The sequence below is a fragment of the Oncorhynchus nerka genome, linkage group LG1, assembly GCF_034236695.1.
Source record: "Oncorhynchus nerka isolate Pitt River linkage group LG1, Oner_Uvic_2.0, whole genome shotgun sequence".
In the NCBI taxonomy this organism is placed as follows: Eukaryota; Metazoa; Chordata; class Actinopteri; order Salmoniformes; family Salmonidae; genus Oncorhynchus; species Oncorhynchus nerka.
Window position 1 is genome coordinate 42,534,609 of NC_088396.1, and position 21,789 is coordinate 42,556,397.

Sequence of the window (21,789 nt, forward strand, 5' to 3'; positions counted from 1 at the left end):
ATAAATGGCAAATAAATCATAAGGAATATTGTTTTGAAGTGTCTGTCCTCTATCTAGGAAAGTTTATGAAATTATACTTTTTTGGACACATATTTAACCCCTTATTTTTGTTGGCACAAAACTACCTCCATACTTTAATTTGTTTGTATGGGTTACCTTCAGACGAGCCCTGTGACTCCTGGGTCGTAGTGCAAAAAAACAATTGTGTTCGTGAGAGTGTTCCGACGCTACAGACAGAAGTTGGCACATCAGCTCTACCAACGTCAGACGAGTCCCGTAACATTTGTGGGGGTCGTACAGCCGTTCAGACACTACAGACATTTTAGTGAGAGAACCTATTTTCGGGATGTCTCATTGTCTGACAAACACCTCTGTAGCTCCACCACCTTCCACCGCATATGCAGAAGGCCGATATAGGCTGATGCAGTGGATTGAAATGCATATCTCTAGCTTAAACTGACAGATTTTGATGGGGATTTTTTGTATTATGTAATTTAGATAGTCTTTGGGATGATTAATTACCAATAATGTCAGGATTTGACCAGGGTTGTTCCGGTTTTGGTCAATAGATGCCCCCATTGTGCTTTTTGACCCTTTTGTTCCCTTGTTCCCAGTTATTATTTGCACCTGTGCCTCGTTTCCCTTGATTGTATTTAAACCCTTAGTTTTCCTCAGTTTTTGCTCTGTGTTTGAATGTTGGCACCCAGCCCCAGAAATGCTGTGAACATTTGTTGTGCCAGTTGGACGCTCTTGTGGTACGCTGTTTTTGTTTATTTATTTTTGATTATCTTTTGAGGCTTTTTCTGCTGTACCTACCACCTTGTGGATTTACCTTTTTGACTTAGAGGATTACCTTTGATCTCTTGGAATTACTTTTGATGTTGTGGATTTATATATTTGCCTGAACTTTCCTTTTTACTTTATTAAAACACTGTCTCAAGTACTGCTGTGTCTGCCTCATCTTCTGGGTTCTGCTGACTATTAGTGGCTCAGTTTGCGAAGTGACGGTTTCTCACACCGGAGACCCGAGTTCGTAACCGGGTCCTGACAAATAAAACAAGAACTGTCACCATCCAAGGTTTTGGGCTGTTTGCTGGTGGACCACTTTACCTCGATTTTCAGGAGTTCACATTCTATGTGAATGACTTTTTGGATACTGTTTCATGCATGTAGTTGTAAAATGTGACTGCAAGTTGTAACTGGAAACCATACTACTACTGAGATGTCCTGTACCAAAAAATAACAACATAATGATGTTTAAAAAATCATACTGGTTTTGACACTAATTCTTATCCAGTCCATTGGCCTGTGCAAGTGAGACAAAGCAATAAACATGTTTCTATCTTTCCAACATTGAATCAAAAACAAAATGTTCATGAGTAATTTCAGCATCTTGCTACGAAATAATGTGTTGCTTATTTTGCTAAACTGCTTTGACTTATTTTCTCCTGCGGAACAAATGTTCTCATTTCATATTTGCTCGGACAACAATAACGAACGGAACAATCACTGCAATTCTGTTTATGATACCGGGAGAAGTTGTTACAGCTGATAGTCAGCTTGTTTACATTTTCATTATATATTTGTAAGGCTATTTGGCGACCGAAGTTCAGTTTTCAATCTGTTGCAGTTGCAGCCAGAGCCTTTGCTTCCGAGCGTCGTTGATTATGGTTTAGACGGAGCCCTTTTCTCTGAGATAGCAGGTAAAGCACAACGGGCAGACATTAGCTAGCCAAGTGACATTTAATTCGATATTTATTTTTAAATGTCTCTGATAACGTGTTAGTTACCCTTTTGTATTTGTATGAATGTATCCAGTTGTCATCCCATTCTAAGCTTTTAACTAAAAGTTTGTGAATATGTCTAACGTCGGCTAGCTGGTAGCTAACTTTCTTCTTACCTAGCTAGGTAACGGTAGCTAGCGAACACCATAACCAAAGATCTCATCGTTCTATCTGTGATTGTGGCATAACTAGCCTGCTATATGTGGTTGAGCTGTAGCTAACTTGTTATTTGATAGAATATATCACGCTTAAGAGCTGGTTAACTGGATTGCTGTACTGATTAGTTAGCTAATTATTCATATGTCTAGGTACTTAGCTAGTTAACTATTTAGCTTAAAATGTTAGTTAGCTTGCTATGTCATTGCTTTTGTAGTTTACTAGCTAGCTATACAAAAACAGTGTAGTTAACTAGGTAAACAAGGTAAACAATGTTCCCACACTGTCACATAGGTAGCTAACCTCATATCTTTATCCCAACTAGTTACTCTTAGCTATCAGTATTTTCTAGATATGAACTAGCTAACCAGATTTTTTGGGGGTTGCTATCTGTTGCATGTCTCTCCTTCGTGCCGGCTACGTACTAACTGTTCACTGAACATCACTTTTTCTTTTTTTCGTTGTAATTGAAATGACAACGATGTCTGAAGCAGCATCATCCTGGCAGTGCTTATTATGGGAAAACAAATCGGTTTGTCGGACTTCCTGCATTGGTGCAATGCAGCTCTGCCCTTTGCCTGGCAGAAATCAGCAACTTGCTGAGCTCGTCCAAATGTTTACATGGTTCTGCGCATGCTTCAGATGAAAGCACTGCCAGTCCTTTGAAAAGTTTATGGAATTATACTTTCATGTGGACATATTGTCTCACAATCCTTTTATTCATCATTCTGGCATGTAGAGGTCGTGGAAGGAAACTTTCCTGATTCAAAAGATAATTTCTGCCCGACATAGAATTCTATAAAATTCTATGTCTGGTTTCCATACATTGATTTGGGGAAATGAACAACCTGCCAATCCAAGCTGTTGAATTATTTACATGGTCAGTCTGTAAACATGGCTAGGGCAATCGGCTTCTTCTAAGTAAGGTGTGAATGCATGCCGGTTCTGTGCAGGCTGAGCATGCCCTGTATTGCTGGCTGGCAAGCAACTTAACTTACATCCTGATCAAAGGTGTGAACAGCTGGGAAATTGAATACCTTTCAGTGTCAACTGAAACAGGTGGGGGTCAAACTGGGCACACACTTCATGGAAACATTGATATCTGATACCCAGGCAACCCTCTCTCACACACACTTCTCTGAACACAAGCCCTCACTCCACATTTTCCCTCGCAGGCTGAAGCAGCCTAGGGCGGCAAGATTTTGGGGTTGATATTCTGGTTTAGGTGCAGTCATCCCATGCCTGGGGGTTGTTCCTATTACTTTCAGAACAAGGAACATGATTTGATGGATCAATACAACATTATCATAGTCTGGTATCAATTTGGCCTACTTGTGAACTTCAAGAGCTGGCTTGACTGCAGTCCTCACTGTTATTATTGCAGCATAAATGCATGCAGAGTCGCAGACACATTCCATTCCTTTGTATGAAACTGAGTAGACTACTCAGTCAGTGATTCTTCAAGCCAAGCTGAACTATTGGAATTATTCTGGCTGGGTAGGTAGCTGTTCTAGCCAGCTATGACAGCCTAGCCCTCTCAAACTCAACTCTGGACTTCGAAGCCAGAAATTCCCTCTGTATTTCTTCATTGTTCCCCACTAATCAAGGACTGCTTTAGACCTGGGAAACCAGGTGGGTGCAATTAATTATTAGGTAAAACAGAAAATCAGTAGGCTCTGGACCTCGCAGGGTAGGAGTTGAGTACCCCTGGCCTAGCCACTAGCCAGCTATGACGGCCACTTGCTATGACGGCCACAGCTGAACTGAGAGAATAACCTCATCGGAATGACCACTTCGCACAGCCAGTCTCACAGCGGGTGAATGACTCATACAGAAGGCTAGTCTGACTGAACTACTGTGTACTGTTGTGCTTTTGCTTCCCTCCTGGCAGTTTGTCCTTGGCTGCCAAGCTGGCCATAGATTGCGTTGTGTTGACTGAAGAACTGGTGTTGAAACCTGCATGATGCCAACCATCTGCTCATATTCAGACTAAGTTGACCACTGGGAACACTTAGTAAACAAGCCGATTAAAGGAAAAACTGTCTAAAGACTGCCTACAGAGCTGTGCATGATCTCTCTCAATGTCAGCCTAATTGGAATTAGAACACCTAATCATTGTCAGCCTAATTGGAATTAGAACACCTAATCATTGTCAGCCTAATTGGAATTAGAACACCTAATCATTGTCAGCCTAATTGGAATTAGAACACCTAATCATTGTCAGCCTAATTGTAATTAGAACACCTAATCACCGTCAGCTATTTTATTATTTCCCGTTAATTAGCCTGGCTGTAATTAGTCTACTCATCCTGATCAATGGTGTGAACAGCTGGGAAGTGAATACCTCTCCCTCTTACAGTTTTAAGCATTCCTGTCATGGTATTTGTCTGTGTGGGACAAACTTGTATTAGGCTAGGACAAGCTCTATTCTGGGTCCATTAGGGCTGACTTATAAAATGGTTCCTGTTGGGACTTTTTCTGAAAACAACACCACCTGGCCTCTATGCCTATCCCCCAGCCTGGGCCCTGCCCAAGCCACTGGAACATTGCTTATATCTAGCCTATGCACACCTAAAGGGCATGCCAGGGGGAATAGGCTAGCTAGAATTGGTTGGTTGGTCTCTCCCCTGTGGTGGTAGACTAGAATGTAGCCTAGGCAAGTGATTGAGGAGAACAGAGAAGTTCAGCCCATTAAAACACAGAGGAGCTGTCAGACATGGGCTTTGTTTTAAAGTAATGCTTTAATTAAGTCTGACTTAAACACTATAAAACTGTCTAAAAACTCTATTTAGGTAACTCATCATGCACTGAAGAAAGGTAACTAGAAACATAAGTCTGATTTTGTAGTCAAGCATGACCGTCTAAACATTCTTGCTGCCAACTGTCAAGATAAGTGATTTTGGATTCATTCCATTAGTTGTGCCACTGTGCCAGTCTATCAAACATGTTTCACATCGCATGTAATTCCCATTGACAGCGAAGGTTCCAGTTGCATGAAGGAGTCACCAGCTATGTGGTTGAGGAGCCATTGTTGTTATCAGCAACTTCGATGCTGCAGTGACTTTTGGGATAATGAGGCGGGTCCCGGAGGTGCTGGGTGACTGGTGTCCTAATTCCACTGAGCCAGCAGGAGACAAAAGGGTATCTAATGGGGTACTTGTCACTAACACATTCAGTCACAATCTGGCGGCCAAAGTGGTTGTTGAGTGGCAGTATTCCTGTACGTGCTCTGGCAGGACTTTACTTTGTCTAATGAACTTGTGAACTGCAAACGAGTGTATTCAGGGATTTGAGTGCCAGGTTATTTCCTTTATTTTTTTTCATGTTGGGTGTGTCTATATATCCTACTGCTATTATTAATTGGTCATGTTGTATTGTAATATCACTACATGTGTCACAGTCACTGATCAACTGCTCTGTCATGTCATTGTGTGTTTTCAGGAGAGAGCGCGGGGCAGCCATGCTGACGTTGGCCAGTAAGCTGAAGAGGGACGAGGGGGTGAAGACTGGCCGGCCCCCTGGGGGCCCCTCCGACTCCTCTCACAGGGTCTCTATCAGGGACCGACTGCTCATCAAAGGTACAACACACACAACGTTCTCTACATGTATATATGGATCTCCTCCAGTAACTCTTTTCACACTAGCATACGGATGGACCTGGCTGTGCTTCTTTGTAATGCCAGTATTTCCTATATATTCATTTAGCAGAGTTGGGTCGCTGCTGCTAAATCGTCACTGCCATGCACAAAAATATATCTCCATTTTTATTTTTTTTGCTATAGTAAAACGTTTTCAATATCAACTTGAACAACTAAAACCAGATATGAAGAATGTAGAAAAAAAGAATGGAGCTATATTTTTTTATTTAAATAAGATAATCTTTGAGAACTAAGAATCTCCCAAATAAAAACTAGACAGTCGGGGAGAATACTTTTTTTATTTGTATTTTTTAAATGTCATGGTATAGATTTTGTTAGAATGTTTGAGTCACTCGGATAGCATAAGAACACAGCATAAGTAATGGCAAAATGTGTAGACTAGAGGTCGACCTCTAGTGTAGACTACAGAATATTATACAGTGTCCAATATCTCTTTATTTTAGTTAGAAAAGTTGGTAACACTTGACACGCAGTGTTATGACACAGTCATAACCATGTCACAACAGCTGACATAACATGTCATAGCCTGTCATAACACTGTCACGTCCATATATATTACAGGGCTGACCCCATTTAGTTGACTGGTCAATTGTTTGGTCGCTAGGCTGTTGGTCGACCAAGAGTTCTTTAGTCGAGTGGTAGCAAAATAAAGAAATAATGATTATCATGGTTTACATTTACATTACATTTAAGTCATTTAGCAGACGCTCTTATCCAGAGCGACTTACAAATTGGTGCATTCACGTTTACAAGACACCTGTCTGATTGGCTCCTGTCTGAGTGGACTGATCCATTGTGGAGGCCGAGGGGATGGCACAGTCCATCAGTCTAAGACATTTGCTACTGAAATTGTATATGGTTATATTATGTAAGAACAACACCAATAAAAATAAGATTCTTTTATAACAAATGTGCTTTTGTCATGCTGAAACAGGAAATTGCCTTCCCCAACAGGAAATTGCCTTCCCCAAACTGTTGCCACAAAGTTGGAAGCCCCTCCTTCCCTTCTTTTTCTTGATCTCCAGTGTTTTCCACAACTAGTCACATTTATTCCACACATCTGACTTCCCCTTTACCTCCCAAGCAACTAGTAAACATTCTCCCGTTTTCAAGTTTATTTGTCACGTCCTCTGTATCCATTTTGCTTTCACATGTGTCACGTTTTTCAGAGTTTATTACCAATTTATTGATGTGATTATGATATGCCATAGGTCAGGCCCTTTGACACGCGCATACGTGTGTCACATAAAGAGTGCAAGGGTTGAGGGAATAAGGAATGTTTTTCCTCAACAAATGAGGGATTTCGGTTACAACTTTTCAGTCAGAAATGGCTGTAAATATGTTACAGCTTCAGCAACACAGACATCAAAATAAACACTGTTGGTGTTCTGTGGTGGTCGCTGCAGCAGGAAGGAGAGTGAGACAATAGGTGCTAGTCACACAGTCACTAGCTGTCACTTTTTTTTAATTATGCTGCACAGCAAGTCTGAGCCAGGCCCAGCACAATCAAATCAATTTACCCTCATCAATTAACCCTCTAGTCATTGTGTCTTAATTATTTCATCAAACAGTTCACTTAAAGTATCAGACAAGCTCAGTGCATATATTTGATTTGATTAAAACACATAGGACGTGTATATGTGGAAAAATACATACGTTTTTACCACACTTGTGATAACATATATTGCAATATTTTATGGCTGGTTATGACATCTACATGGCACAACGCCTCTCCCCTATTTGACCTACAGCACCAGTAAAAGGTTTGGACACACCTTCTCATTCCAGGGTTTTTCTGTATTTTTACTATTTTTTACATTGTAGAATACTAGTGAAAACATCAAAACTATGAAATAACACATATGAAATCATGTAGTAACCAAAACGTGTGGGGAAAGAACTAAATGTATGTAATATTTGAGATTTTTGATGACAGCTTTGCACACTCTTGGCATTCTCTCAACCAGCTTCACCTGGAATGCTTTTCCAACAGTCTTGAAGGAGTTGCCAATAATGCTGAGCACTTGTTGGCTGCTTTTCCTTCACTTTGCGCTCCAACTCATCCCATGTGTGTTATTTCATAGTTTTGATGTCTTCACTATTATTCTACAATGTAGAAAATAGTAAAAATAAAGAAAAACCCTTGAATGAGTAGATGTCCAAACTTTTGACTGGTACTGTAGATTTTGTGTGTATGTCTTATATGTATATGTATGTAGGCTATGTGTACCGTTTTAAAATGTATGTAGTTCTGTCCTTGAGCTGTTATTGTCTAATGTTCTGCATTGTCATGTTTTGTGTGGATCCTAGCAAGAGTAGCTTCTGATTTTGCAACAGCAAATGGGAATCCTAATAAAAATTAAAAATACCAAAAATAAGAGTGTCAAAACCCACATTTATTCAAATTAGTTTTTTCTCTGACAAGAAATGTCCTTTTAGTTTGAAAGCTTTTTTTTGTTAAATCCTTTAGTTGTTGTAATTAATTCTTTAGTCATGTTTTTTTTCTCTTCGTATTTCAAATAACTTGTAGAAAATACACTTTATGACTGTCATGAAGCATTATGTCCATACTGTTTCACTTCAGACATGCCCTTATATCAGTCACCAGTCAAATTAGGGTGTCTTGCCCTGGTCCTGCAATCATCCCAGTCATCAGCAACAGAGCATTGGGGTGGGTGCGTGTCTGATATCAATGTGTGTGCAATTACAAGGATAATTTAACATGGTCAATAAATAAATAAATATATACAAATAGTGTTGACATATAGGCTATTGTGTAATGGAATGCTTTGCCTTGTGTGGTGGTTTTTGACACTCTTGTTTAGGTGTCATAACCAGTCATAAAATAACACAAGATACATATGAAAGGAGCTACAGTAGTGCGCAGCTCAACTAATGCTGGAGGTCAGTGTAGACTGTTCTGTAGACAGTACAGGCTGGGTGATATTGGGGATAGAGGGAATATAGGCAGTCTGGCTTCACTGTCTGTCTGGGTTGTCTAATCTGCCTTTGGTTTTAGTATTCATGCAGCGGCCCATGGAACTGTTTGTCGGGGTGGGTTTTGTCCCCCTCGTCCTCTCCTGCGTTCCAGCTCTCATATCTCTCTCTTTTTGTCTCTCTTCCTGCCTCGCTTTATCCCCTGATCTCAATCTTCTTGCCCCTGAATGAGAGCTTCCAGGGCCTTAAGCAGTATTTCTCTTCTCATTCATTTCAAAGGTTCCATCTTTCCGTGTCTCTTTTTTTCATACTCTTTCCATACGGTCTGTCTTTACATTTGTCCAATTGTACATTGATCACAATTGTCCTGTTGCTCACTCTTTATAGTCTTTCCCTCCCCTTAATCTTCCTCCCTAGACCGCTTTCCTTTCCTTTCGCTCCCTAGACCGCTTTCCTCTCCTTTCGCTCCCTAGACCGCTTTCCTCTCCTTTCGCTCCCTAGACCGCTTTTCTCTCCTTTCGCTCCCTAGACCGCTTTCCTCTCCTTTCGCTCCCTAGACCGCTTTCCTCTCCTTTCGCTCCCTAGACCGCTTTCCTCTCCTTTCGCTCCCTAGACCGCTTTCCTCTCCTTTCGCTCCCTAGACCGCTTTCCTCTCCTTTCGCTCCCTAGACCGCTTTCCTCTCCTTTCGCTCCCTAGACCGCTTTCCTCTCCTTTCGCTCCCTAGACCGCTTTCCTCTCCTTTCGCTCCCTAGACCGCTTTCCTCTCCTTTCGCTCCCTAGACTGCTTTCCTCTCCTTTCGCTCCCTAGACCGCTTTCCTCTCCTTTCGCTCCCTAGACCGCTTTCCTCTCCTTTCGCTCCCGCAATTTTTTTTCCCACTTCCTGGGTAGTTCAGGTCAAATAAAGTTCTGAAGTTCTTTCTGTCATTTGAGTTTGCTGTTATGTCTCTTAGCCTGCAGAGTCAGTCCTCCAGAGGAACAATAGAGGTCATATTTTGCTCACTTCCTCTGTAGTGTTTCTTTAATATCTAGCTAGAGTCGCATCTCTTTTGCTGCTCATCTGTCCAGTGAAGTGATTGAGGAGGGGGGCTTGAACGTTAGCAAGACCGGAACGTTGTTCTGAGGTAGCATCATCATCAGCTCTAGACTCCTTTACGGATTCAGATGTATCTTTCCTCTCTTCCACCACCTCCCCCTGTCCTTGTCAGTCTCTATTACTGCCCTATTACCGCCATATTCACTGTTTATTGTCCTACCACTGTTCCATAATGTGGTAGAACAATCATCCTCTTTTAAAGCTGAAACATGTAACTTTTTCGCTGAGCGATTTGACAAAATTCACATAGAAATATGAATTCAATATGAAGATCTGTCGTTCTCATTGAAAATAATTTTAAGAAGTGCAGTATTTCTGTGTTTAATTTTTGAGTCATTTTACTTTTGGTTTTGTACACCAGCATGAAACTGCTGAAAATACAATACTGTTGGTTATAGAAAATATATTTTAAAGCGGTTTAGAGGGTACAATGTTTCTCTACACTATACATGCTTGTTTTATGTCATACTGAAATTAGGCAAACTATTATAATTTTAGCAGCCAGGAAATGGTGGAACGATTCCTGCATATTGCAACTTTAATTATCCACCCCAACATCTACTGACGGCATTCTCTGAGATCTGAGCGTGGGAACATGCTGCGCAGTGTGCAGCATAAACTACACCAGACTAGTCATTGTATAATCCATGTAAAGTTTGCACTTTCCAATCTCAATTTTCTCATGATGTATTGTTTTAATATTGCTAGCACAGCACTGTATCAAAGCCTCATTTACTGTGGCCAGAGCACCGGCAGGGATTGTACGGAAAGAGGAACACAAAGTGTAACCCCTTCTCTCCAGACAGGACTCCATAGTGTTACTGTTGCTATACAGTCATAGACTGGACTGTCTGGAAGGGGGTAAAAATATAGCATTCTCAAGCTTGTGTGTGTGTGTTTATTATGGATCCCCTGGGGTACAGCAACATTAAAACAGTTATACATTCACAACAGATTTCACAACATATAAAGTCTGTGCCCTCAGGCCTGTACTACCACATATCTACAACACAAGTACATGTGTGTGTATAGTGCGTATGTTATCATGTGTCTGTTTGTGTTGCTTCACAGTCCCCGCTGTTCCATAAGGTGTATTTTCATCTAATTCTCTATTTAGCTGATGTGAAATAGAGTTCCATGTTTTCATGGCTCTTTATAGTACTGTGCACCTCCCATAGTCTGTTCTGCACTTGGGGACTGTGAAGAGAGAGTGTGTGTGTGTGTGCTTGCAATGCAAACCCTTCCTCCTGCTGAGTTAGGTCTGCTCCACTTGATTCTGTCTGTAAACAACCTGACTTGGTTACCAGGTACAAATGATTTGCTGAATCGTCTGCAAGTCTGGTCTATCCGTCCTATTGTCTTTTTTTGTTTGAGTTATTTGCACCCTGATTTATGAGATGCATAATTACAATGTGTAGCTACAGTTTCATAACATTTGTTTTAGTGACACACTCAGCCTATGAATGATGACGTAACTGTTTTGCAGGGTTATTTTGGGCATCTCCTCTAGTTAGTTTGTAGCATCCAAACAACAAAGGTCTGAGGGAGACAGGAGAGACTGGGAAGGGAGTGTGGGAGAGGATGTGTTGTTCCTTTAGGATTTGGTGCGCACCACTGACTGCTCATTCCTAGCTACCAACGCAAGCAGGATGCGTTCTTAGTTTGTCTCCCCCCCTCCTTCTCTCTCATTGCAGAAGTTGCAGAACTTGAAGCCAACCTCCCTAGTAAGTATACACCCTTTAACACTATGCAGTGTAACATTATACAATAGCTGATTTGTGGTTCTGATGGCTCATTAGTCTCACTGTGTCTTAGAGGGAGATATGTGCAGACAGCAGTGGCTGGCTCAGCTGTAGTGTAGTGCTCCAGTCTGAACACCAGGGGGGGATTCAGAGCCATTGGCAGATGATGTGACTGCTTACTTCCACAGCCAAATATTATTTATTTATTTATCTGTTATTTTACCAGGTAAGTTGTCTGAGAACACGTTCTCATTTGCAGCAACGACCTGGGGAATAGTTACAGGGGAGAGGAGGGGGATGAATGAGACAATTGTAAACTGGGGATTATTAGGTGGTTTGAAGGCCAGATTGGGAATTTAGCCAGGACACCGGGGTTGACATCCTTACGATAATGGGATCTTTAATGACCTCAGAGAGTCAGGACACCCGTTTAACGTCCCATCCGAAAGACGGCACCCTACACAGGGCAGTGTCCTGGAGCATTGGGATATTTTTTTTAGACCAGAGGAAAGAGTACATCCTACTGGCCCTCCAACACCACTTCCAGCAGCATCTGGTCTCCCATCCAGGAACTGATCAGGATCAACCCTGCTTGGCTTCAGAAGCAAGCCAGCAGTGGTATGCAGGGTGGTATTGAGTTGCACCCCCCCTTTTGCCCTCAGAACAGCCTCACTTTGTAGGGGCGTGGACTCCACCAGGTGTCTAAAGCGTTCCACAGGGATACTGGCCCATGTTTATTCCAATGTCTCCCACAGTTGTGTGAAGTTGGCTGGATGTCCTTTTTTTATTTATTTTTTTAAACATTTATTTGACCTTATTTTAACTAGGCAAGTCAGTTAAGGTCAAATTCTTCTTTTCAATGACGGCCTAGAAACAAAGGGTTATAATTGCCTTGTTCAGGGGCAGAACGACAGATTTTTACCTTGTCAGCTCGGGGATTCAATCTTGCAACCTTTCGGTTTCTAGTCCAACGCTCTAACCACTAGGCTACCTGACTCCCCGGTGGTGGAACATTCTTGATACACATGGGAAACTGTTGAGCGTGAAAACCCCAGCAGCGTTGCAGTTCTTGACACAAACCGGTGCACCTGTCACCTACTACCATACCCTATTCAAAGGCACTTAAATATTTAGTCTTGCACATTCACTCTCTGAATGGCACACACACAATTCATGTCTCAAGGCTTAAAAATCCTTATTTAGCCTGTCTCCTTCCCTTCATCAACACGGATTTGAATTGGATTTAACTAGTGACATCAATAAGAGATCATACCTTTCACCTGGATTCACCTGGTCAGTGTATGTCATGGAAAGAGCAGTTTTTCATAATGATTTGTACACTCAGTGCATATTAGCATAACGTGGATGAGATAAGCTAGACCTAGATGTATAATGCACACATAGTTATCTTAATCTATGTGAATCCATCTACATTTCCCAGCGAAGATAAATGCAACTGTAATCGTTAGCTAGTAACAACTGAGACATTAAGGCAATAAGGCACCTCAGGGGTTTGTGGTATATAGTCAATATACCACGGCTAAGGGCTGTTCTCGATACAGCCATTAGTTGTGGTACTTTGGCCATATACCACAAACCCTGAGGTGCCTTATTGCTATTAGAAACTGGTTACCAAGGTAATTAGAGCAGTACAAATAAATGTTTTGTCATACCCATGGTATATGTTCTGAAATACCACTGCTTTCTGCCAATCAGCATTCAGGGCTCAAACCACCTAGTTTATAAATGCCCTTATCGCTGTCTCTTCTCCCACTTCCTCCTCCTTATCCCAGGTACGTGTAAAGCCAGCTTCCCTGATGAGAACAAGCTACACCACTTTCAGCTGGCTGTCTCTCCAGGTAAGACCAGCCACCCTCCATTTCACTAATATCCAACCTGTGTGTTTGGAGACCCACATAAAATAACAAATCTAGAACAAAAGTGTGCAGTTAGCTAGTTGCTGTGGTAGTTATGATATGGTGGCAGTTTGGAAGCTGTTTATAATCCCTTTAGTCTTCAGAGGTAGGTACTTAGATCAAATCAAATGTTATTAGTCACATGTGCTTACTTACGAGTCCCTAACCACCAGTGCAGTTTTAAAAAATAAATATGGATAAGAATAAGAGAGAATAGTAACAAGTAATTAAAGAGCAGCAGTAAAAAATAACAATATATACGGGGGGTGCCGGTTAGTTGAGGTAGTATGTACAGTTGACCTTATCCAAATATATTTAAACTCAGTTTTTCACAATTCCTGATATTTAATCCTAGTAAAAATTCCCTGTTTTAGGTCAGTTAGGATCACCATTTTATTTTACATTTACATTTACATTTAAGTCATTTAGCAGACGCTCTTATCCAGAGCGACTTACAAATTGGTGCTTTCACCTTATAAGAATGTGAAATGTCAGAATAATAGTGGAGAGAATTATTTATTTCAGCTTTTATTTCTTTCATCACATTCCCAGTGGGTCAGAAGATGACATACACTCAATTAGTATTTGGTAGCATTGCCGTTAAATTGTTTAACTTGGGTCAAATATTTCGGGTAGCCTTCCACAAGCTTCCCACAATAAGTTGGGTGAATTTTGGTCCATTCCTCCTGACAGAGCTGGTATAACTGAGTCAGGTTTGTAGGCCTCCTTGCTCGCACATACTTTTTCAGTTCTGCCCACAAATGTTCTATGGGATTGAAGTCAGGGCTTTGTGATGGCCACTCCAATACCTTGACTTTGTTGTCCTTAAGCCATTTTTCCACAACTTTGGAAGTATGCTTGGGGTCATTGTCCATTTGGAAGACCCATTTGCGACCAAGCTTTAACTTCCTGACTGATGTCTTGAGATGCTGCTTCAATATATCCACATGTTTTTCATCCTCATGATGCCATCTATTTTGTGAAGTACACCAGTCCCTGCAGTAAATTACCCCCACAACACGATGTCTTTAGATATTTTTGTCAGATGTTACTATGGAATACTGAAGTATAATTACAAGCATTTCATAAGTGTCAAAGGCTTTTATTGACAATTACATGAAGTTGATGGAAGAGTATTTTTCAAGACCTCCGCAATCTGTCCTGGCATGCTGTCAATTAACTTCTGGGCCACTGACTGATGCGAACCCATTCTTGCATAATCAGTGCTTGGAGTTTGTCAGAATTTGTGGGGTTTTGTTTGTCCACCTGACTCTTGAAGATTGACCACAAGTTCTCAATGGGATTAAGGTCTGGGGAGTTTCCTGGCCAAAATATTGATGTTTTGTTCCCCGAGCCACTTAGTTATCACTTTTGCCTCATGGCAAGGTGCTCCATCATGCTGGAAAAGGCATTGTTCATCACCAAACTGTTCCTGGATGGTTGGGAGAAGTTGCTCTCAGAGGATGTGTTGGTACCATTCTTTATTCATGGCTGTGTTCTTAGACAAAATTGTGAGTGAGCCCACTCCCTTGGCTGAGAAGCAACCACACACATGAATGGTCTCAGGATGTTTTACTGTTGGCATGACACAGGACTGATGGTAGCTCTCACCGTGTCTTCTCCAGACAAGCTTTTTCCGGATGCCCCAAATAATTAAGGGGATTCATCAGAGAAAATGACTTTACCCCAGTCCTCAGCAGTCCAATCCCTGTACCTTTTGCAGAATATCAGTCTGGCCCTGATGTTTTTCCTGGAGAGAAGTGGCTTCTTTGCCCTTCTTGACACCAGGCCATCCTCCAAAAGTCTTTGCCTCACTGTGCGTGCAGATGCACTCACACCTGCCTGCTGCCATTCCTGAGCAAGCTTTGTACTGGTGGTGCCCCGATCCCGAAGCTGAATCAACTTTAGGAGGCGGTCCTGGCGCTTGCTGGACTTTCTTGGGAACCCTGAAGCCTTCTTCACAACAATTGAACAACAATGATTCCAAGCACCACCCTCCTTTTTGAAGCTTCCAGTCTGTTATTCGAACTCAATCAGCATGACAGAGTGATCTCCAGCCTTGTCCTCGTCAACACTCACACCTGTGTTAACGAGAGAATCACTTACATGATGTCAGCTGGTCCTTTTGTGGCAGGGCTGAAATGCAGTGGAAATGTTTTTTGGGGATTCAGTTCATTTGCGTGGCAAAGAGGGACTTTGCAATTCATCTGACCACTCTTCATAACATTTCTGGAGTATATGCAAATTGCCATCATACAAACTGAGGCAGCAGACTTTATGAAAATGTGTATTTGTGTCATTCTCAAAACTTTTGGCTATGTATGTATGTATGCATGTATGCGTGTGTGCATGCGTGCGTGCATGCGTGAATTCATTATTTAATCGGTTTCTGCTTTTTTGGTCCTCCAATAATCGGTATCGGTGTTGAAAAATCCTAATTGGTCGACCTCTAGTCTCCAGTCATGTAAAATTGCAGAACATTATTTTAGAAAGTCCCCTTTTTTCTGGGACCCACAAATCTCTCAGCCCCTGTCTACAGGACAAAGCCCCAACTGTTATGAAACAACTCTGGCCCTGGTGTCAAAACTCCCCAAAGGCAGCCTAAAAAGTAGCTGAATTGGTCGCAATAATCTTTTACTATTAAAAATCGCTGAGGGGGTCTGAATTCGTTTAATATACAAAGTCGCTAAGTTGGCAACACTGCCACTGGGGGCCAACAAACTAACCACCTATTCCCGCATCTTAGGGTCCATTTGACAGGGCATGTGCATCCTGCTAGAAGGATGCATTTGCATGGTCAATCCGTATAGGGCTCTTCAGCCTCAAACGGCCTTGGTCCTTTGAACACGTTGGAGGCGATTGAAACCCAACCTTAATTTACTCGGCTGTTTGCAAAGGTATTATTTGGGTTTTGGGGGAAGTTGATCTTTTTAAATTCACAAACTGTGGGAGGGATAATGGCGATTTATAGCTGAACGACCCAGGAGAGAAATGTACTATACAGGTGTTGAAACCCACCGGTTCTCCCGGCTGGAATTGAAATTCCAAGAAAAGCGGGAACGTTATGCATTTAGAGATGTGATGTATTAGTTAAGGAGACACCTCTTCTCACTCTCTTTCTGCACAGCTGTCAGCCAGTTAGTCTTTTAAAAGGATACCCTTTTATTTGCTGAGCTGTGTGTGTGTGTGTGTGTGTGTGTGTGTGTGTGTGTGTGTGTGTGTGTGTGTGTGTGTGTGTGTGTGCCCACCGCCAAGGCTCTAAGCCCTCTTTAACTCTGAATTAAGTGTATTCTCTTCTCTTCCCGAGTGATACAGCGGTCTAAAAGCACTGCCTCTCAGTACTAGAGGCGTCACGACAGACCCTGGTTCAATCCCGGGCGGTATCACAACCGGCTGTGATCGGGAGTCCCATTTGGTCCAGCATCGCCCCGGCTAGGGGAGGGTTTGGCCCGGGGTAGGCCGTCATTGTAAAATAAGAATGACTTGCATAGTTAAATAAAGGTAAAATCTATATATTTTTTAAATAAACATCTTATAGCCTGCTATTGTATTACATCGTTAAAGTCATGGCACCTCTGCTCTGGAGTCAACCTCTAAATCAAATCAAATCAAATTTTATTTGTCACATACACATGGTTAGCAGATGTTAATGCGAGTGTAGCGAAATGCTTGTGCTTCTAGTTCCGACAATGCAGTGATAACCAACAAGTAATCTAACTAACAATTCGAAAACTACTGTCTTATACACAGTGTAAGGGGATAAGGAATATGTACATAAGGATATATGAATGAGTGATGGTACAGAGCAGCATACAGTAGATGGTATCGAGTACAGTATATACATATGAGATGAGTATGTAGACAAAGTAAACAAAGTAATGACCAGTAGAGGAGCAGAGAGGTGAGTGTCCATCTGGTAGTCTCAGCCGCGGAATTATTAAAGGACACAACAGGGAGAGAGAGGGTTAACTCATTCACCTCAGTACAGCTGTCCCACACACACAGTCCCTACTGTGTTTCTCTTCTCAGAAACTAGACCTGTATTCCAGATTTCAACATGAGTCATTCATTGATCAATCATTTTTCTATCCTTAGCTATAATGATCATCTTCATCAGCTTAATGTAAGCAATAATGATCCTCCCTCCTCTAACACTGTAGCTGTCTCTTCTCTCAGGCCGTGGGTGGCTGTATGGCATGAAGTCTTCCCCGTCTTTTCTGTGAGTTTCTGTCAATCACTCAGGAAGACGCAAGCAGGCGGTAGTCGCTGGACTGGAAACTGCAGTTTGAAGGATGTTTATAGTGATAAAACTGCAGGGAAGCAGCCGTAGTGATATGTAGCCTTCTGTCACTGGGAAGGGGAATGCTTGGGAACTTAGAAATGCACTGGTATGAATATGAGATGGTGCAAAATCAGAGGTTAAATGTTTATTTAGCAGCCCACACAAGTATTTATTTTCAGCGTTGACCTGCACACTGAGGGACTTTAACTGGAAACAAACTTTATACAAACTCTGTAAACTAAATAGAAAAGCTTTTTGAGCAGACGGGACTAATTTTTAAAGTTTAACCTAACAGAAAACACATGTAAAGCACGTCTGTGGTTCCAACAGAGAAATGAACGTGTTATAGGGTGCGTTCGGAAAGTTTTCACACCCTTGAATTTTTCAACATTTTGTTACGTTATATCTTTATTCTAAAATTGATTAAATAATACATTTTCCTCATCATTCTACACACAATAATAAGGATGACAAATGACAAAACCAAAACAAGGACATTCAGAGACTTGTCCCGAAGACACTCCTGCGTTGTCTTGGCTGTGTGCTTAGAGTCGTTGTCCTGTTGGAAAGTGGACCTTCGCCCCAGTCTGAGGTCCTGAGTGCTCTGGAGCATGTTTTCATCAAGAATCTCTCTGTACTTTGCTCCGTTCATCTTTGCCTCGATCCTAACTAGTCTCCCAGTCCCGCTGAAAAACATCCCCACAGCATGATGCTACCACCAACATGCTTCACCATAGGGATGGTGCCAGGTTTCCTCCAGACGTGACGCTTGGCATTCAGGCCAAAGAGTTCAATCTTGGTTTCATCAGACCAGAGAATCTTCTGGAAGGTTCTTCCATCTCCACAGAGGAACTCTAGAGCTTTATCAGAGTGACCATCGGGTTCTTGGTCACCTCCCTGACCAAGGCCCTTCTCCCCTTTTTGCTCAGTTTGGCTGGGCGGCCAACTCTAGGAAGAGTCTTAGTGGTTCCAAACTTCTTCCATTTCAGAATGATGGAGGCCCCTGTGTTCTTTGGGACTTTCAGTGCTGCAGAAATGTTTTTGTACCCTTCCCCAGATCTGTGCCTCGACACAATCCTTTCTCGGAGCTCTACGGACAATTCCTTAGACCTCATGGTTTGTTTTTTGCTCTGACATGCACTGTCAACTGTGCGACCTTTTATATAGATAGGTGTGTGCCTTTCTATGTCCAATCAATTGAATTGACCAAAGGTGGCCTCCAATCAAGTTGTAGAAACATTGGAAAGATGATCAATGGAAACAGAATGCACCTGAGCTCAATTTCGTGTATCGTAGCAAAGGGTCTGAATATTTACATAAATACGTTTTTCTTTTTAAATGTTATACATTTGCAAACATTTCTAATGCTCTGTCATTATGGGGTTTTATGTGTAGATTGATGAGGAATAAGGTTGTAATGTTATAAAAAGTGTAAAAAGTCAAGGTGTCGGAATACTTTCCCAATGCACTGTATTACTGTAGGTCCAAGATGGAGGAATATTCTACAAAATGACAATTTCAGCAGAAGAAGAAGCGTTGTGAGATGAGGAAGGAAGCATCTGCTAAGACAGCCTTATTGGACGATGCTGTGCTGCTTTGCCCACTAAAAGGGCAGCTAGAGAGGAAGGACATGTAGAGATCACCCCCTTCTCATATGTGTTAGCGTGTATGGGTACATGATGGGTGGGGGTAGATGGCTGTAATTGCATTCACCTGCAGTGTGTGCTGTGCTATGAGAGTTAATGTGGTTTGAGCAGGGACTGTAATCATTGAGGACTAGCCTTGTATACAGACAGGAAATGAGGCTACATGGCAAGAAGCAGTATTGGAGTGTCGCAGAACCCATTAGTATCCGATGAATAGAATGAACAATTTTTGGGTGTGTTTGTGGTTCTACAATTTATGGTTCTACATGATACTACCTTGGTATTACCTTTCACAGTAATCTATAGGTTAGCCTCAGCCTTAGCAATATAGGCAATGTCACTTACTTGAATGGCTGATTTGTTACAACCCTCATTCATGTTTTTGAAGAGGAAGTGACTCAATTTGCTTCACAACATAACACGCAACCCATTCCTAAGACCTTTCCTGTCCTGCTGTAAATAAAGGCAGTACTTGAGCTAGCTAACATTGTGACCATTCACAAGAGTTGCCAAGGTTGTCGTCATCACAATGACCATGGCCCTACTTACAACCCTGTCTGTCTGTGTCTCTACAGAATGAACCCTACTTACTCCGTCCCCTGTGTCCTTACAACCCTGTCTGCCTGTGTCTCTACAGAATGAACCCTACTTACTCCGTCCCCTGTGTCCTTACAACCCTGTCTGTCTGTGTCTCTACAGAATGAACCCTACTCACTCCGTCCTCTGTGTCCTTACAACCCTGTCTGTCTGTGTCTCTACAGAATGAACCCTACTCACTCCGTCCCCTGTGTCCTTACAACCCTGTCTGTCTGTGTCTCTACAGAATAAACCCTACTCACTCCGTCCCCTGTGTCCTTACAACCCTGTCTGTCTGTGTCTCTACAGAATGAACCCTACTCACCCCATCCCCTGTGTCCTTACAACCCTGTCTGTCTGTGTCTCTACAGAATGAACCCTACTCACTCCGTCCCCTGTGTCCTTACAACCCTGTCTGTCTGTGTCTCTACAGAATGAACCCTACTCACTCCGTCCCCTGTGTCCTTACAACCCTGTCTGCCTGTGTCTCTACAGAATGAACCCTACTCACTCCGTCCCCTGTGTCCTTACAACCCTGTCTGTCTGTGTCTCTACAGAATGAACCCTACTCACCAGTCAACCCCTATCCCCTACTCTCAGCAAGACTTAATGGAACCACACACTGTTCTCGGGCCCTACTCACCCCATTTTGCCTGCGTTTTACAGCACTATGTCTCAGGATCTCCCTATAGAACTAGAACACCGACAGCTTGGGTTCACTTGGTACTTTTGTTCTGCTTTATTTGTGGCCATTATAAAGTCAGAAACTTTCCCTGGTTGGATATGGAGTCTTTAACAGAGAACAGCAAGGCTTGTTTATAAAGGAGAGTAGCTTTAAACAATTGGAACAACATGCCGGGAATGCCTGGACTAAATTGGCCCAGTCCAGTTTGGGTTTCTGATATGTGACCATGGTGAAGTTGAGCTCTGGGTGTTCATAATGTATCAGAGTAGGAGCTCTAGGATCGAATTCTAATGAATCGGTCAGCTCAGGTATTGAGGAACGTAGAGAGTGAAGAGTTATCTGTAGATAAGGAAATGTTATTTTAATGATGTCTTAGCAGGGAGGGGAATGATAGGCTGGCTGTCTGTTTTCTGGACTGTAGTCAGTTCAGAATCCACAGTCTCAGTGCAGGGAGGCTGGGAAACAAGTTGTTGATGCATTTGATTTAGGCCTAATGACTGGCATTTCGCCTTGTAGCAAAGACCACAGGTGAGAGAGGACGAGAGCCAACTGTTTCACAAATTAGATTTTCTAACATGGAGCTCATGCCAGATTTTCTCTACTACCTACTGCTGTCCACATTGTGACCTGAGTATCTATTTCTGTAATGAGAAACCACAAAGCCAAAGAGCTGCAAGACAAACTCTCTGCATGGTCCAAAACAACAACATGTCCTTTCAAGTAAACCGGCATGTTTAAGGAGATACATTATTTGCATTGACTGTTTAGTAACATCTGTTCATCTATAGATGCCACCTCCATGCTGAATGAACTCGCTACTGTATAGTTGTTTAAGGAGATACATTATTTGCATTGACTGTTTAGTAACATCTGTTCATCTATAGATGCCACCTCCATGCTGGATGAATTCGCTACTGTATAGTTGCAACAAAAAGTTAACATTTTTAAAGCACTTTTAGGCTACACAACCACAATTTGACTATCTGCTTTGTAATGCTAATATTAAACTACTTATCATTGCAATATTGTATATCTACAATATTGTATATCACCTGAGGCTGTGTAGATAGTTCCTCCAGAATGATCATTCAGTAGTCCACAAGAAAATGACTTTACTAAGTATCAGTCATTTCCTCTCAACAGCTGTTGCTGTATGCAATATCTTGTTGTGTGTCAGCCTGTTTTTAATCTGGAAGTATTTTTTATTTATTTCACCTTTATTTAACCAGGTAGGCTAGTTGAGAACAAGTTCTCATTTACACCTGCGACCTGGCCAAGATAAAGCATAGCAGTGTGAACAGACAACAACAC

General features: G+C 42.0%; 1 protein-coding gene across 3 annotated transcripts in view; it reads left to right on the plus strand.

Annotated features, from left to right (window-relative positions):
• Nucleotides 1-1,491: 1,491 nt before the first annotated feature.
• Nucleotides 1,492-21,789, plus strand: part of LOC115116752 (NEDD8-conjugating enzyme UBE2F-like) — a 94,881-nt gene continuing 74,583 nt past the window's right edge. The window contains exons 1-4 of one of the 3 annotated variants that reach the window (XM_029645234.2): nucleotides 1,492-1,703; nucleotides 5,382-5,518; nucleotides 11,326-11,355; nucleotides 13,167-13,232. In XM_029645234.2, the coding sequence (XP_029501094.1) occupies nucleotides 5,401-5,518; nucleotides 11,326-11,355; nucleotides 13,167-13,232 (214 nt within the window). In that variant the 5' untranslated portion in view covers nucleotides 1,492-1,703; nucleotides 5,382-5,400. Of the gene's footprint in view, nucleotides 1,704-4,959; nucleotides 5,082-5,381; nucleotides 5,519-11,325; nucleotides 11,356-13,166; nucleotides 13,233-21,789 lie in introns of those variants that run through there. The other 2 variants (XM_029645235.2, XM_029645236.2) reach the window with 2 other exon arrangements.